The following is a 15797-nucleotide window of genomic DNA, read 5'->3' on the forward strand; positions in this document are numbered from 1 at the left end:
TGAAAACATGACCTATGGAGATATTTTAATTACTAGAAAAAGAAAGATCGTTTATGATCCATTTTGCCACAATAGTGACAAATTCATCTTCACCTAGAATTGCGATCACCTTTCTATTTTAGATTGAGAAAAGGATGTCCTGTAACACCATAAGACTCTGGGTCTTGTGCCCTAAAAAACTCAATCTTTTGCTTCCCTTTAGACTATTTACTAGGTTGGCTACTGCCTACTAGAAAACTAAGTCTAGAGTTATCATTTGTTGTCTACCCTCCTGTTAGGATTTTCTAATGAGTCTCAATACCGATATTCAATATTCTCACATTCTTTCTCATAGTTTCTTTTTTAGATTTAACTTGTGAGAGTTCTCGCTTTAGTTACACAATGGTGGACATTAGTCTATGATTGTCAACAATTTGGCTATCAATTATTTCCTTTTGTATATCAAGAATTTTCTGATCTTCTTGCCACTTAAGGAATAGAGCATGATATGAATGATCTGATGATTATGGATTTGTAGCATCATAAGACTTTTATGCATAAACGTCAAATTCAGAGACCTCGCAAGATGAGTTGTTTGAGGAATGTTACTAACGAGAGCTTTAACATCTTCCTTTGTGTCACTACTACCTTCCGTTTCAGTGTCAGACATAGTTAGAACATATCCTTTACTTTGTTTCTTATGGAAATTGGGGCATTCAACCTGAATGTGACTGTAACCACTACACTCTCTGCACTTAATGTGCTTTTCTCTTTGAAATCCAACCGAACCAGACTTCTCAACTCCCTTCTTGCTATTCTAATGTCTGATCTAATTATAGGGAGAAGAACCAATGTAGATATTGTATGCAATAGAACTCTTGCCTAACCGTTTCAGTACATGGTTGAACTGTTTTGAAAGTAACGATATAGATTCAGGAAGAGAATATCCAGTCTCTTTATCATGATCAACAAACTCTTCCTTAATAGAGGATTGAAGAGCGATGCCTATATTTTTCCTTTTAATCTTCCCATCCAGGGACATCTCAAAAGTAAGTAAGGAACCAAACAGTTCATCGACTCTCAACTTGGTTATGTCTTAATTCCTATAGTACTAACTTTCATATAAATCTCTTAGGTAACCTAAAAACTTTTTAGGCTAGTCTTTCTTCTGAGAGTTTCTCCTAGAAGATTAAAATCAGCAATGGACCCATCTTCATGCATTTTCAAGTTCACAAATTTTGACGTAAAAAATTACAATATTGACATCTTGACTTTTGATGTTCCCTCATGAGCAATGGGCAAGATGTCCCACACTTTCTTGATAGAAACACATGTGTTGATAGGTCTGAATATATTATGATCCATACCATTAAAGATGACATTTAGGGCACACAAACTTCCTAGTGAAGCTTCTTCTTCTTCTTTAGACCATTGTGACTCTGGCTTTAAGATTTCTTTCCCATCATTAATTTTGATGATAGAATGAGTCTACCCAGCTATCACTTCCTTCCATATTTTGCTATTGATTGACTTGAGAAAGGCAGTCATTCGTGCTTTCCAATAAGAGTAGTTAGTTCCATCTAAGACCGGGGGATGAGTGGTAGAGCCACCTTCTTTGATCCCATCTATGACCGAAGCACCTAAGATAAAGGTGACCCACCCTAATACCAATTGAAAATGCATTAGGGTGACTCAACACTAAAAATTTGGATGTTAAACAAAAAAGACTAACAAGTCTTGTAACAATAGAATTCTAACAACAATAAAGATAGATGAACATTGGAGTTGGTAACCTAGTTCAGTGATAAACTACCTACGTCTGGGGGTTTGTGTGCCCAGAAAAGATAATTCACTAATAATGATTAGTGAAGCAATTTACAATGTAGTACTTATCTGTAAAACAATTACTACAGTGGCTCACGTAATGTTCAACTCCTAGATCACCTACGCTCTCTCTAGATGTGAGACTCCCTCTCAAATGTACTTAGGCTCCCTCTAAGCTTGATATTAGTGATGAGACTCCTCTTACTATGATATCTTCTTCAAGTTAGTGAACTCCCTTCATTGATGAATCATAGGATCCCCCTAAGATGGAGAACTCCCTCTTTCGAAGCTGAGTCTTAGGCTCCCCCTAAGTTTGAGAATCCTTTATCTAACAGCTAAGGCTTAGGTTCCTCCTAAGTCGTGATAATTTTCAAAATGTTGCAATCAACTGATGAAGAACTTGCATAGCAAAATGACGTGCAAACAAGCAAGAATACGATGTAGAATAGTTTGACCGAAATACAATAATCGTCTTGCTCTTAAAAACCAAATCGACGCAATAAACACTCTCCACCTATTTTTTAAGAGCATACCAGGACACCTTTTTTAATAGAAGAATCCAGAAAAGGAAATATCTCGTAAATATGAGAAAATAAGTTGCGCTGTAATAAAGGAAAATATCAGAAAAAATCAATCTATCAAAATTTTCAATATTAGGAAAATATATTTAGCAGAATATATTCTAATGTCTAAACCCGGTGTTAAGACTTTTGATGCAACATCTGCAGAAACCAAGACTTTGAAAAATATAAAGCCAATCAAAACGAAATCTCCAACATCGACATATAACAATGTTTATGACAATTTCTTTGACATGTTGCGCAATATGTTGCTCGTTTTTTTCTTCTAATTAAATAGCCAATCACACTGCAGTATTGTGATAATATGAACCATGATAGATTTATTATATCTTTTTATACCAATCAACAATCACCAACAAACTGCCTAAAAAGACTGATACATGAAGTTCCTTAAATTCTTGTTACAAAAAGAAACTAACCAATAAGGAAAACTAGACGACCAAGAGAATTCAGCACCAACGAATCCCCTCCGAGCTAGCTCGTGAGTAGAGGAGTTCCACTCCCGATGCACAAACGGAAATCGACACTAAAAAGCAAAAGCTTACAGCCAAATATTCTCCATAAGGATCGAACCTCCAGAAGATGTTCTAAAGAACTCTTCAGCATATCAATCACAACTTGCAATCTGAAAAAAGAATAATAGCATCGAGTTCGACCTAAACCTTCCAGAACTGCATACGCCTCAGCGCAAATAGGGAGTAACCAAGACTCCCTGTACTCATAACCAGCAGCAATCAGGACTTGAATCTTCAGACAGCATAATAGTCCAAAAACCAGATCTCTACACTCCTTCCCGGCAAGCAGCATCAACAAACAGAACTGATGAACCATTCAAACCAAAAAGGCTCAACCAAGACATTATGGTATCTTCCGAATGCTGATAAAAAACGACACCTGAGTATGCTGCCAAATAAACAGCCACTCAATTACACCTAAAAACCATAGACGGAGTAGGATGCATTACTATTGGAAAAACATGCACCTGAGTGAGGTTTTTCTAATAGAAGCCGTTAAAAAAGTTCGTCAATTGCCTTACTTGTTTGTAGAATATGGATAGTGATGTTTATTCTATAAGTAAGAGAAGTTATTGAGATTGAGAGAGCGAGGAAATTAAGAGTCCATTTGGATTGACTTTCTAAGTATTTATAAACACTCTTTTTATAAGTATAAATACTTGTTTAAACACTTCAAAAGTCAATTTCAACACACTGTAAATATCTTTGTATCTTCTTGGCCTATAATCGTGTCATGGTGGAATTAGTCTTTTTAACTTATCAAATTGGAGCAGTTGTAGGGTTGTAAAAAAAGAATATTAAAATTTGATTCAGTCTAAATCTATGGACTTTGCAGAAATGACAAAATAACTTAATTATAGTAGTCAGATGACCAAAATGCCCTCATAATTAAAAATGCGTGATTGCATTTAATTTCCATCTGATTATCATCTAATTGTCAATTATACCAATTTTTATTTGATTGTTTTCTAATTACTGTATGATTGCTATTTGATATTGATTGTTATCTGATTGCTAACTTATACTGATTGCTAATGATTTTGATTTATTATTTGATTATTGTTAAATTGATATATATTATTAATTGTTATCTAATTGTCAATGTACTAATTGTGTTATCTGATTCTTGTCTAATACAATCTAGTACTAATTCTCAATGATATTGATTGTTATTTGATTATCGACTAATTACTATCTGATACTGATCGTTATTTCATTGTTATCTAATTACTATTTGATGATGTTTATTATTCATAATGATTGTTGTCTGATTACTATTTGATATTGATTCTTAATGATATTAATTGCTATTTGATACGGATTGTTATCTAATTACTATTTCATTGTTATCTTATACTAAATGCTAATGATACTGATTTACTATCTTATTATTGTCTAATTGTTATTTGGTATTGAATGTAATATGATTGTTAATGATAGCAGTTGATATCTCATTGTTATTTGATTACTATCTGTATTAATTGTCAATGATACAGATTGTTATCTGATTTCTATCTGCTTACTATTTGATACGTTTAAGGAATAGTAATGATTTAGATTGACAACGATACTGATCTATTATATGATTGTTGTCTAATTGCTATTTCTGATTGATTGTTATTTTATTGTTAATGATACTAATTGTTATTTGATTGTAGTTTGATTACTATCGGATACTAATTTTAATTATAAATCCCATTAATAAGTACGTATATTCATTTTTCAGTATACAAAATATAAGTATATCATACCAATATACTATCAAAAAAACATAACATAATATATTAACATAAAAAATAGAACAACATCAACGTCTTCCTCTGTGTTTCTTCATAAAAAAACAGTCTGCTGCAAATACAAGGAAGCACGCAAAATAATTCAATGGAGAATAAAGAGAAAAAATGATGAATCAAATCGATCACACTGAAGCTAATAGGATGAAAAAATCAGAGACACGATAGAGAGAAGAAATATTTGGGAGAAGGAATTTTCTTGATATAAATGTATTTCTAGAATAAAATAATAAACAAAAATTGGGATTTAAAAGCTTTTTCATATTTGCAAAATCACAAATATGGAAGACACAAATACAAAATATCATTTTAAAATTGATACCCACTGCAATTTCCCTATAAATTTGCATCCAAATCGAATAGATCACTATCTACAATACTCATTCTAATTTGTCTCCATTTAGATAGATTAGAGTGTCTCTAGGTTCTCTTGATAAAATAAAGTGTTTACTAGTGACTATGCTGCATAGTTAAATTAGAATACCAATTCTGAGATGATAGAGTTGACAAAAATCTCCGTAGGGTCGGGTCTTCACCCCGATCGGGACAGAGAATCCCTAATTTGACCGAAAATGGGGTCAAATCGGGGATCCTAACCACGTTTTCGGTTGGGGACAGGGAGAGTATTCCCGCCCTGTCCCCATCCTCGATTAAATTTTATATATATTAAAAAAAATGGGGATGGGTCCCCGCAGGAATCCATTTCCCCAGCTAGGAATCCCCGTCCCCTTCCTTAGCCCGTTGTCAACCTTAGATGACACTCTCACTCAAACAATATATTTTTTAATATCTATACATTTATACTCTCTCTCACATACATACTATATAAAGTAAAGGAAAATATTTAGTTACATCCTAGACTTCACCGATCTAAGTGGTCCAATCATAATCTGATACATGATAAAAAAGTTTACATTATTTTTAAAACAATTTTTTTATTTTCTTTTCATGTATAAGTATGATAAAATGCACAAAGATAGTGTACGTATCTTAGAATGCATCTCCATAAAGAAAAATTACAGTTTTTTTTTTTTTAAAAAAAATTGGGTGAAGGATATTCAAAAGAAATAAATAACTAACCAATACAACTGGAAAATTGTACTAAAAATCTATCAAATTGAAGATAGATTTGACTTAAGAAAACAAAAACATGGAGAATTGGAAATAAAAAAGAAAAAAGAAAAAGAAGAAAAAAAACCAAACAGTGTAAATTCCATGGAGTTTGAGACAGACATATATTGTTGTGATTCTTTACAAAAGGGCATATCTTTTTTAGTGGAAAGGGGAGCACTACATTTCCACTAAATGGGATCCCAAACATAACATTATTTCAATGATTTACTTATTATGTACATTAACCACTATGAAAAATCCCCAAATGTTGAGTTTAAATTATTCCATTTGTCCTTCAATTTCTATATATAGAAATCTCTTTTCTTGCCCATCTATTTATTCTTTCTTCTCACCTGCAACATCTACCTGGTTCACATACAAGTACAAGTATAGTGAGCAAATCTCTCTCCCTCTCTCTCCCTCTCTCTCTCTCCAATTTTTCTTCCTTCTACATGTATCTTTTTATTCGGTAATTATTTTCAATGATAAAAGTGCTGAAAATATTTTCAAATATAACAAAATTATGTCACTATCTATTGGTGATAGACCTCGATAGACTTCTATCGCTAATACTAATATCGCGGTCTATCATTAGTAGATAGTAAAATTTTGCTATATTTGTAAATAAGTTGACTCATTTTTCTTTATTTGAAAACTTCTTTTGATATGTAATTGTGTCTTTAATTGAAGATGTAAGAGATCTCTCTCAAAGTAAGACTAGTTTTCCTTTTAATGTTTTTTTTTCCGGATGTGTTTTAATTGAAGTTTTGTGCTACAAGTAGATAGTAATATTTATTGATACGAAGCATTTTAAGTGAAACAATAAATATAATTTAGCATCATGTTGGTGGAATCCTCTAGATGCTGAATAAAAGTAAGGACATAGTACTCATTTTGGTACAAAATGTTCTCAACAAAATGATGGTATGATAAAAAGAAAAGAATGTTGGAGAGAGGCTTGAAAGATTTTTGTTTGAAGGGTGATTGTTAAGAGTGCCACAAGGATCATTGCTCAGCACTTTTGATCTATGGTTTTCATTGGATAAGTAGTATTTTGGTTTTGAAAAACATAACCAAGTTTCGAATCTAGAAAAAGAATTTTCAAAAACTTTTTTTTGGAACATGAATAAGCTTCAAATGAGATTATCTTGAAAAACTTTGTCAAATTTGAGAATTTGAGAGAAACAAACATAAATTTCAAAAACACACCAAATAAAATAGTTATACCAAATGGAGCATAGTTTTCGAAATCGGATTCTAAAAATTAGCTTTTTGTTTTTATATTTTTCAAAAAATAGGATGGGGTGTGTTTTCTCCTGCATTTACTTTCTCCATTATAATGTTTATCTTTGAACTTTATGCTTTGTTTAAAAAATTCTCTCATATTTTCAAAAGTTACCAAAAAGAACACTCTTGAGAGTGTGTTCTTATCAGTTTAAAAGCACTCACTAGAAAAACACACACACAAATGGTTTCTCCAATTCTCATTTCCCACATTCTATCTTTTTTTTATATACAATATATTAATTACACACTTTATTGTTCATTGACTCATGTGGTTGCAGTGTGTGCAATCAAACGTTAAGAATCCATCCCATTATGTGAGACAATAGGATATGACACTTTGAGCATCATACAGTGAATAACATTATCTTAATTGGGTTCAGATCAATTGTTTTCATTATTTCATTCTCTTATAATTTGCTTTTATAAAAATATAACTATTTTCTTGTATAAAATATTAAAATTATTGATTTATTAGTATGATTTTAAAAACTTAAAATTAAAAATAAATAAAAAAGTCAAACGATCATACGAAGCTAGAAATAATTACAAATAAGTTCTAAATCATTACCAAACATAATCAGTACTGACTGATAATATGTTATCATTTTAACTTTTTGTTTGCAGCCGCACAATGAAGATTAGACAAATGTTGATGTTTTTGTCAATAACAATAGCAATACTTGCAACTTCAAGTGCTGCTGTGGATCAACAAAGTTACATAATTCATATGGACACCTCAAAGATGGCCACCGCCAACAACCCTGAACAATGGTACACAGTCATGATCGATTCAGTCAATGAACTCGCATCTCTCGACAACGACAACAACGAAGAAGAAGCATCAACCGCTGCCGAGATTCTCTACGTTTACAAAACTGCCATTTCAGGCAAGATTCTTAATATCGATGTTCATGAAAATTTGAAGTCTTGATTTTTTTAAAAATGTTGCTAAGTATTTTACTTGTCAATAAAAAATTCGCTCAAAAATACCTTTAGTTCCTAAAATTTCATAAAACGACAAATTGGTCCTTATACTTTCGAATTTGTAAAAGTTTAATCCTTGAACTTTAGTAAATAATATACTTTACAATGTAAGTCTCTATTATGAGATTGAATGAAATTTTTTACGCATATAGATCTATAAACTAATCGGAAATCAAATAAAAGTTGTGTCTTGAACACCTTGATTAATTTTCAGGTTTTGCTGCAAAGCTCTCCACAAAACACCTTCATTCTTTAAGCAAAATTCCAGGCTTTCTAGCAGCCACTCCAAATAAACTACTTCAGCTTCACACTACTCACTCCCCTCAGTTTCTCGGCCTAAAAAGAGGCCGTGGTCTTTGGAATTCTTCAAACTTAGCTTCTGATATAATTATTGGTTTGCTTGACACTGGCATTTGGCCTGAGCATATAAGTTTTCAAGACAAGGGTCTGTCCCCTGTGCCCACAAAATGGAAAGGAATTTGCCAAGCAGGCCCAAAGTTCTCACCTTCAAATTGTAACAAAAAGCTCATTGGAGCAAGAGCCTTCATTCAAGGTTACGAGGCCGTTGTCGGTAGATTGAACGAAACAGGGACGTTTCGATCGCCCCGAGACTCAGATGGGCATGGGACGCATACGGCTTCAACTGCTGCTGGAAATTTTGTAAACAGAGCAAGCTTTTATAACCAAGCCTTGGGAGCAGCCACTGGAATGAGGTTCACTTCAAGGTAATAAATTTCTTTGTAAATATAGCAATCAGGCCTAAAGTATTAAAAGTGATAGTATAATGTAAAAAATTTATAGATATAGCAAAATTTAGATTCAACTCTTGAAGCTTATTAGTGATAGACTATTAATACAGCTCTATCAGCCATAAAGTCTATCACAAATAGATTTTGTTATATGTGTAATTTTTTTTTTAAATGTTGCTATACACTCAATTTTTACCCCTAAAACAGCTACCGCTGACATTACCCTAATAACAAAAGTTACAAGATTAGTCCCTGAACTTTTCAAACCTAATTCCAGTGGTTTTTTTAATTTATTATTTTAGAAATGTCCATTTTCATCGACATTGATATTTAAAACTTTGATCCACCAGGATTGCAGCATACAAGGTATGCTGGCCTGAAGGGTGTGCCAGTGCCGATATTTTGGCAGCCATGGATCACGCCATTGCCGATGGTGTTGATGTTCTATCGATCTCCTTGGGTGGCGGTTCTGGTATTTTTTACAGCGATGAAATCGCCATAGCTGCATTTGGTGCTATTCAACAAGGAGTTTTTGTTTCATGTTCAGCTGGTAATTCTGGCCCATATATCTCAACTGTTGGTAATGTAGCACCATGGATCATGACAGTTGCTGCTAGTTACACTGATAGAACCTTCCCAACCACTGTAAAGCTTGGAAATGGAAAAGTTTTTGAAGGCTCTTCTTTGTATTTTGGCAAGAATATAAATGAAATCCCACTTGTTTATAACAATACTGCTGGTGATGGTGAAGAATCAAATGTTTGTACTGCTGGTTCACTTGTCCCATCAATGGTGAAGGGAAAAATTGTTGTATGTGAAAGAGGAACAAACTCAAGAACTGCAAAAGGAGAGCAAGTGAAATTAGCTGGAGGAGCTGGGATGATTCTAATCAACACACAACTTGAAGGTGAAGAGCTTATAGCTGATTCACATGTTTTGCCTGCCACTGCTGTTGGAGCTTCAGCTAGCAAAGCTATCATAGATTATATAGCTTCCTCGAAACATCAAGCGAAAGCTTCAATAACGTTCAAAGGGACTAAATATGGAAGCCAAGCGCCTAGAGTGGCCGCATTTTCATCTCGAGGCCCAAGCTTTTTTAAACCATACGTGATAAAGCCAGACATAACCGCGCCTGGCGTTAATATATTGGCCGCTTGGCCGCCCATTGTGAGCCCCAGTGAGCTCGAGTCTGATAAAAGAAGAGTATTGTTCAATATCATTTCAGGGACTTCTATGTCGTGCCCTCATGTTAGCGGTTTAGCTGCATTGCTTAAATCAGCTCACAAGGATTGGTCACCTGCCGCGATTAAATCAGCCCTTATGACGACAGCTTACGTTACTGATAACAAAAACCATCTCATTTCCGATGTCAGCCGTGCTAGTGGTGGTCCTGCGGACCCTTATGCGTTTGGTTCTGGCCATGTCGATCCCGAGAAAGCTTCCAATCCCGGGCTTGTCTACGATATTGCGCCCCAAGACTACATAAACTACCTGTGTAGCTTGAAGTATAACTCAGCACAAATTGCTTTAGTTTCAAGAGGGAAATTCACATGTTCATCAAAAAGAAAATTTCTTCAGCCAGGAGACTTGAACTATCCTTCTTTCTCTCTGTTCATGAAGAAGAAAGCAAAAAATGTTACCATTACATTTAAGAGAACAGTGACAAATGTTGGTATCCCAAGGAGTGATTACACTGCTAAAATCAACAACCCAGAAGGCATAAGAGTTATTGTGAAGCCTGAGAAGTTGAGTTTTGTGAGATTGGGAGGGAAGTTGAGTTACAAAGTGAGTTTTGTTGCATTAGGAAAAAGAGAAACTTTGGATGATTTTTCCTTTGGATCTCTTGTTTGGCAATCAGGAAAATATGCTGTTAGAAGTCCAATAGCAGTAACTTGGCAGTAGAGAGGAGATGTGAACTGGTTGCACTTTGGAGCATTTCATTTCAGCTTATATATTTTGGGATTACCAAAGTTTCAGCTAATTTATATAACCAAATTTTAATATCATCCTGAATTTCTATGGCGTGATAATGTAATGTTTGAACACAAAACTAGGGACAATACTTCCATTATAAGTGTTAGATTTCTGCTATTGGCTATATATTTCTTTAGGAATTCTGATTATTCTTCTTGGACTGTTTTTAGTGTTGTATCAGAATATGTCTTAGCGGAAAGTTATCTCAGAAGCTGTTTCACAGGATAATGACTCTATAGAATATTTCTTTCTTTATTTGAGTTATTATGCATTTTTGTATTTTGGGCTGCTTTTCATTTTTTGATGCCTTGCCAAATTTGTTTGGGAAAATTTTCAATCTTGTCGTCGTGCTGTTTAAGACGAAGAAGTATCCTTGCTAGGGTTGCCATATGTATTCTTGTGTGATATCATTTACTGAGTAATGACAGACTACTTTCTGTGGTGTTTTGTATTCGAAGAAGAAAGAATTAGTCTTAGCTTATGGCGGCATATTCTTCAAGTTGTTCTTGTTGTGAATGTTTCAATTCTGAGAAGTATTATTTATCCTTAGGGGGAGCCCAAGGCATTGTTGATTGTGAAGGACTCTCATCCTTGGGGGGAGGATCATAAGGTTTCATTCATAGGGAAGAAGTTCTCAAACTGAGGGGAGCATAAGTTCTTCATGTGAAGGGGAGTTCACAATAAGGAGGAAAGATATGTTTATAATGGGAGGAAGTCTCACGCACTTAGGGGAGCCTAATGTGAACCTCAAATCCCAATTTTACACTTAAGTGTGTTTTCTTATTTAAATTGTCTTAATTTTCCACTTAATTGCATGTCTCTATTTAAATTTGTATAAATAAGTTGAGTAGGTTGATGAGAAAGTTAGTGTGGAATGGTGAAGAAGGAATCGGGATTTGAAAAGAAAAATATGGACATTGAGTTTGGGAAATTTGAGAAAAATTGGCTAAGTATGGAAAATTTATGTGACATGTGTGTTGTGCACAAAGCACTGGAAGGCAAGTGACTAGTGGCACAATTGTTTAGGAATTGCACGGAGACAAACAATGTTCGCAGTAGCTAAGAGTGAGATCGTTGAGAGTGAGATTAGCGAGATCGTTGAGAGCGAGATCATTGAGAGCAAGATTTTGAGCGAGAGAAAGAGTGAGATTGGAGAGAGCAAGACCAGCGAGAAAGCTGGAGAGAGCGAGACCAGCAAGAAAGCTGAAGAGAGTGAGAGTGGAGAGAAAAAGAGAAAGCTGGAGAGTGAGAGAGAGAGAGAGATTGGAGAGAGCGAGACCAGCGAGATTGTTGGAGAGAGCGAGAGTGAAGAAAGCGAGATTTTGAGCGAGGAGGGGGGAGAGAGCGAAACCAGCGAGAAAGTTGGAGAGAGTGAGATTGCCGAGAGTGGGAGAAGAGCGAAACTTCCGAGAGCAGAAAGAGCGAGAGCGCCTATGCGTTAGCCTTGCTTTGTCCGATTCGAACGTCACACCCACGCCTCGCCTATGCATTAAATGGCCGAGCAAGCTTCTGGGCGATGTATTTGGATGCGTTGGGGTGGATTATGAATTTAAAAACCCTAATTTGAATACTGAAGATGTAAGGGCAAACATCAATTAAAATCTAGGTGTCCGATTAAGAGAAATTCTTAAACCCTAAGAAACTGTGTTGGATGCGTTTGGGAAGAACACATTGAACCAAGGTGAAGTCAGCTTACGTTGATAAAGGGAGGATTAAACATTTGGCCATGCAGCCAAGTAGGTGCTGTCAATTCCACGAGCAATTTGAATGCCTATAAATAGGAATTGGGATTTCATTTTCAAATCACACAAAAATCATAAATTTCGTAGAGAAAGTAGAGGGCAGTGAGGGTTCAGAGGAATGTATCAATTTTGGACGAGGATATCATCTAATATACTCATGCGTTTGGAGTGATTCCAAAGCCATCTGAAAGCTCTTGAAGTCTAGTTTGCATAATAGGGTTTTCAGAGAAAAAGACTCAAAGGAACTGAGCTGGAGGTTGAGAAGAATGCAGAAGGGTCAGACTGTCGATCAGTCTGAGCAAGTCTTGACGGTTTTGAGATTCCGGCCAAATCACTAAGAATTCTGAGCTGAAATTTTAGGGTAAGATTCCGAAGACATTTTAGAATACGTTTGTAGAAGGAAGTATTTCTAAATAAGGTTTGGAACTATGAATAATTTAAGTTGTAAGTTGAATCTGGATTCTAGGGGTGAAAAAGGGACCCGAGAAGCTATTAGAGTAAAAAGTTCCTAAGAAATCAAGGTGAGTGGCTAAAATATTTTCGAACTAAAACGTTTTTAAACTGTTTTGATTACAAATGTTTTACAGAAAGCATGTTTGCGAAAATATTCTCATGCCTACTAGTTTTCTAAAGTGGTTTCCAAGCAAGTTTGAATTTTGATTTGAATGCATGCATATTATTGAAAAACTATTTACATATGTATATGTATTTATTTTATCCCGCATGCGTTACCATCTTTAAAGCCATGTTGTATATGTGTTATATTGTACATGATTTAAAGAGAAAAGTTGTTTATAAATAGTTTTGGTAAAATACGATGTCGAAGTACAAGGAGAAGGCATCCACCCAACTAGATACTGAAGTACATGGAGAAGGTATCTATTGGTACTAAAGTATGTTTGAGAAGGTACCAAGCCAACGGGATACTGAAGTACATTGGAGAAGGTATCCTAGTAGCTCGATACTAAAGTACAAGGAGAAGGTATCTGAGCAGTAGTACTTAGTGTGGCCACAGGTGAATAAAGTCAGAGATTGAGCAAAAGGGTTCTCTCTGGACTAGTAGTTGGTGTTGGGATTATTTTACCAGTTATACAGTACTTTGATTTGAGAAATGATTTTACTGTTTTATGTTTAAAACAACTTTATATAACTTATGCTTGGAAAATATTTATGCTGCAAAAGTTTATATTTCAGATAAAACTATTTTCTGAAATTATGCATGAGAATTTACTATGTTTTCTCGGCCACTCACTGGGGGTAAGCTCACCCCGTTTCAATGTTTTTGCCCCCCCCCCCCCAGGTAGCAGTCAAATCCTCTAAAGATAGTTTATAATCTGCTCTGCCACTAAAGGACGAAAAGACTTGTAACCGTTTGCTAGGTGGTAACTGTTAATATTGTACACATGTTACTATTGTTCATATAGGGACTAGGGTTTGTGGGTTTTGGGACGTGTAAATCTAATGTTGTAAATACTCGAAACATATTAAGTTTCCAAGTTAATAAATTGTGGGCCTAAAGACATCCCGTTGCATATGAATTATAATTGGTATCAGAGTTATTCCGCAAGAGTTATTAGGTAGTAAGTGTCAGCCCAAGGGTTGGTAACTGCTGTAGTCACGCCTTTCTCTAGGCTAAGAAGGTGGTTTGGGGCGGGGTGTGACACCTAAGTACTTCATCAATAACATTAAATGGGAGCCTAAGTTCGAGTGAAATCTCTCATCTAGGGGAGCATAGGTGATTAAATAAGTTGAGCTATATATGTGTCACTATAATCGTTGTTATTTATAGATAAATACTATGCTTTAAACGTTTGACTCTTATATAATAGTTAATTATCTATCCTGGGCACACTGCCCCCTCAGATGTAGATGGTCGATCACCGAATTGGGTTACCGATCTATATGGGTTCATTCTTGATTTATTATTTCTTACACTGTGGTTGTCTCTAAATTTGCTAGGACATCTTGTGTGACATCTGTCTTGGTAGAACTAATCATCCTTAAAATTTAACTTGGTATCAAAGAGGGTCACCTTTAATTTTGGTGTATCGATCATGGGTGGTATTAAGGAAGTCAGTTCCATCACACGTCCTCCTATTCTAGATGGAACAAGTTATTCTTATCGAAAAACTAGAATGGCTGCTTTCTTAAAATCAATCGACAAAAAACCTGGAAAGTTGTTGTAACTGGATGGTCTCATTGAACTACTAAACGTGTTAATGGCAAAGAGATCCCGAAACTTGAAATTCAGTGGTTTAAAACTAAAGATGAAGCCTCACTTAGGAACTCTCTTGCATTTCTGCAAAGGAAGCATTGGATATTTTATCCATGCTCATAAGGGAACCTTTAAAGTCAAAATGTCGAGGCTACAAATGCTGATTTCAAAATTTTAGAATCTAAAAATGTACGATGAAGAATCAGTTCCTGACTTCAATATTCGGTTGCTAGACATTGCGAATGAAGTCATTTTCTCTAGGAGAGAAAATTTCCAAAGAAAATTAGTTAGGGATGTTATTAGATCATTGCCTAAGAGATTTGACATGAAAGTAACGCCGCTATTGAGGAAGCACGAGACATTATTGCTATGAAATTTGATGAATTGTTCAGGTCTTTGCTAACATTTAAAATGTCTTTAGATGGCAAACCTGAAAAGAAGAATAAGAGAATCGGTTTGCAATCCTCTGTTAAAGAAGAATATGATGAGCTAAACTGAGATTTTAAGGAATCTCTTGCCGATTCGACATCCTCACTATCCAAACAATTCAATCAAGTACTTAAGCGATTAAAGAAGAAATCGGGAAACTATAACACTCGAAAATCTAAATCTGGTGGCTCTCTCCCCTTAAAACAACTTAAGACTTGAAGTGTAAAGAAGGAAGCTAATAAGACTAAATCCACTAGCTATCAACACAAGGAAAAATCCTTTTAAGTACATAGAATGTGAAGGCTTCAGCCACTTTAAAGCTGAGTGCCTAAATTTTTTTTAAAAAATAAAAATAGAAGCTATGTTTTGACACTATCTCATGATAGTTCTAATGAAAATAGTGATTCATATAAAGATATTAAGGCACTTGTTAGTAACATCTCATCTGACACCTCATCATACAAGAATCTTGAGTATGATGTGTTTGTGGGAGATGATCATAGCGAAGCCCTTCCGATGACTTCTCATCCATCTTACCAGCCTTTATTGAACAAATGGCAAGATGATATGAATGTGCTTGATATTAAAAAATAAAGAATTGAGTCTCTGATG

General features: G+C 34.9%; 1 protein-coding gene across 3 annotated transcripts; it reads left to right on the forward strand.

Moving 5' to 3' along the window:
- Positions 1-6087: 6087 nt before the first annotated feature.
- LOC120081218 (subtilisin-like protease SBT1.1) lies at positions 6088-11024 on the forward strand. 3 transcript variants are annotated; one of them, XM_039035922.1, is made up of 4 exons: positions 6088-6197; positions 7717-7979; positions 8291-8801; positions 9176-11024. In XM_039035922.1, exons 2-4 carry the CDS (start codon positions 7724-7726, stop codon positions 10725-10727), a joined length of 2319 nt encoding a protein of 772 aa, XP_038891850.1. In that variant the 5' UTR covers positions 6088-6197; positions 7717-7723; the 3' UTR covers positions 10728-11024. The 3 variants fall into 3 exon arrangements, with proteins under 3 accessions (XP_038891850.1, XP_038891851.1, XP_038891852.1); XM_039035923.1 differs by having other exon boundaries at positions 6150-6192; XM_039035924.1 differs by lacking the exon at positions 6088-6197 and adding an exon at positions 6216-6516.
- Positions 11025-15797: the final 4773 nt, after the last annotated feature.

The sequence above is a fragment of the Benincasa hispida genome, chromosome 7 (genome assembly GCF_009727055.1).
Source record: "Benincasa hispida cultivar B227 chromosome 7, ASM972705v1, whole genome shotgun sequence".
Taxonomy (NCBI): domain Eukaryota; kingdom Viridiplantae; phylum Streptophyta; class Magnoliopsida; order Cucurbitales; family Cucurbitaceae; genus Benincasa; species Benincasa hispida.

Bases quoted from the DNA above. Each gene is read 5' to 3' on its own strand.
- LOC120081218 (XM_039035922.1), top strand. From the start codon at position 7,724: ATGAAGATTAGACAAATGTTGATGTTTTTGTCAATAACAATAGCAATA. The intron at 7,980-8,290 runs GCAAGATTCTTA...ATTAATTTTCAG, and splicing joins TTACAAAACTGCCATTTCAG to GTTTTGCTGCAAAGCTCTCC. The intron at 8,802-9,175 runs GTAATAAATTTC...TTGATCCACCAG, and splicing joins GGAATGAGGTTCACTTCAAG to GATTGCAGCATACAAGGTAT.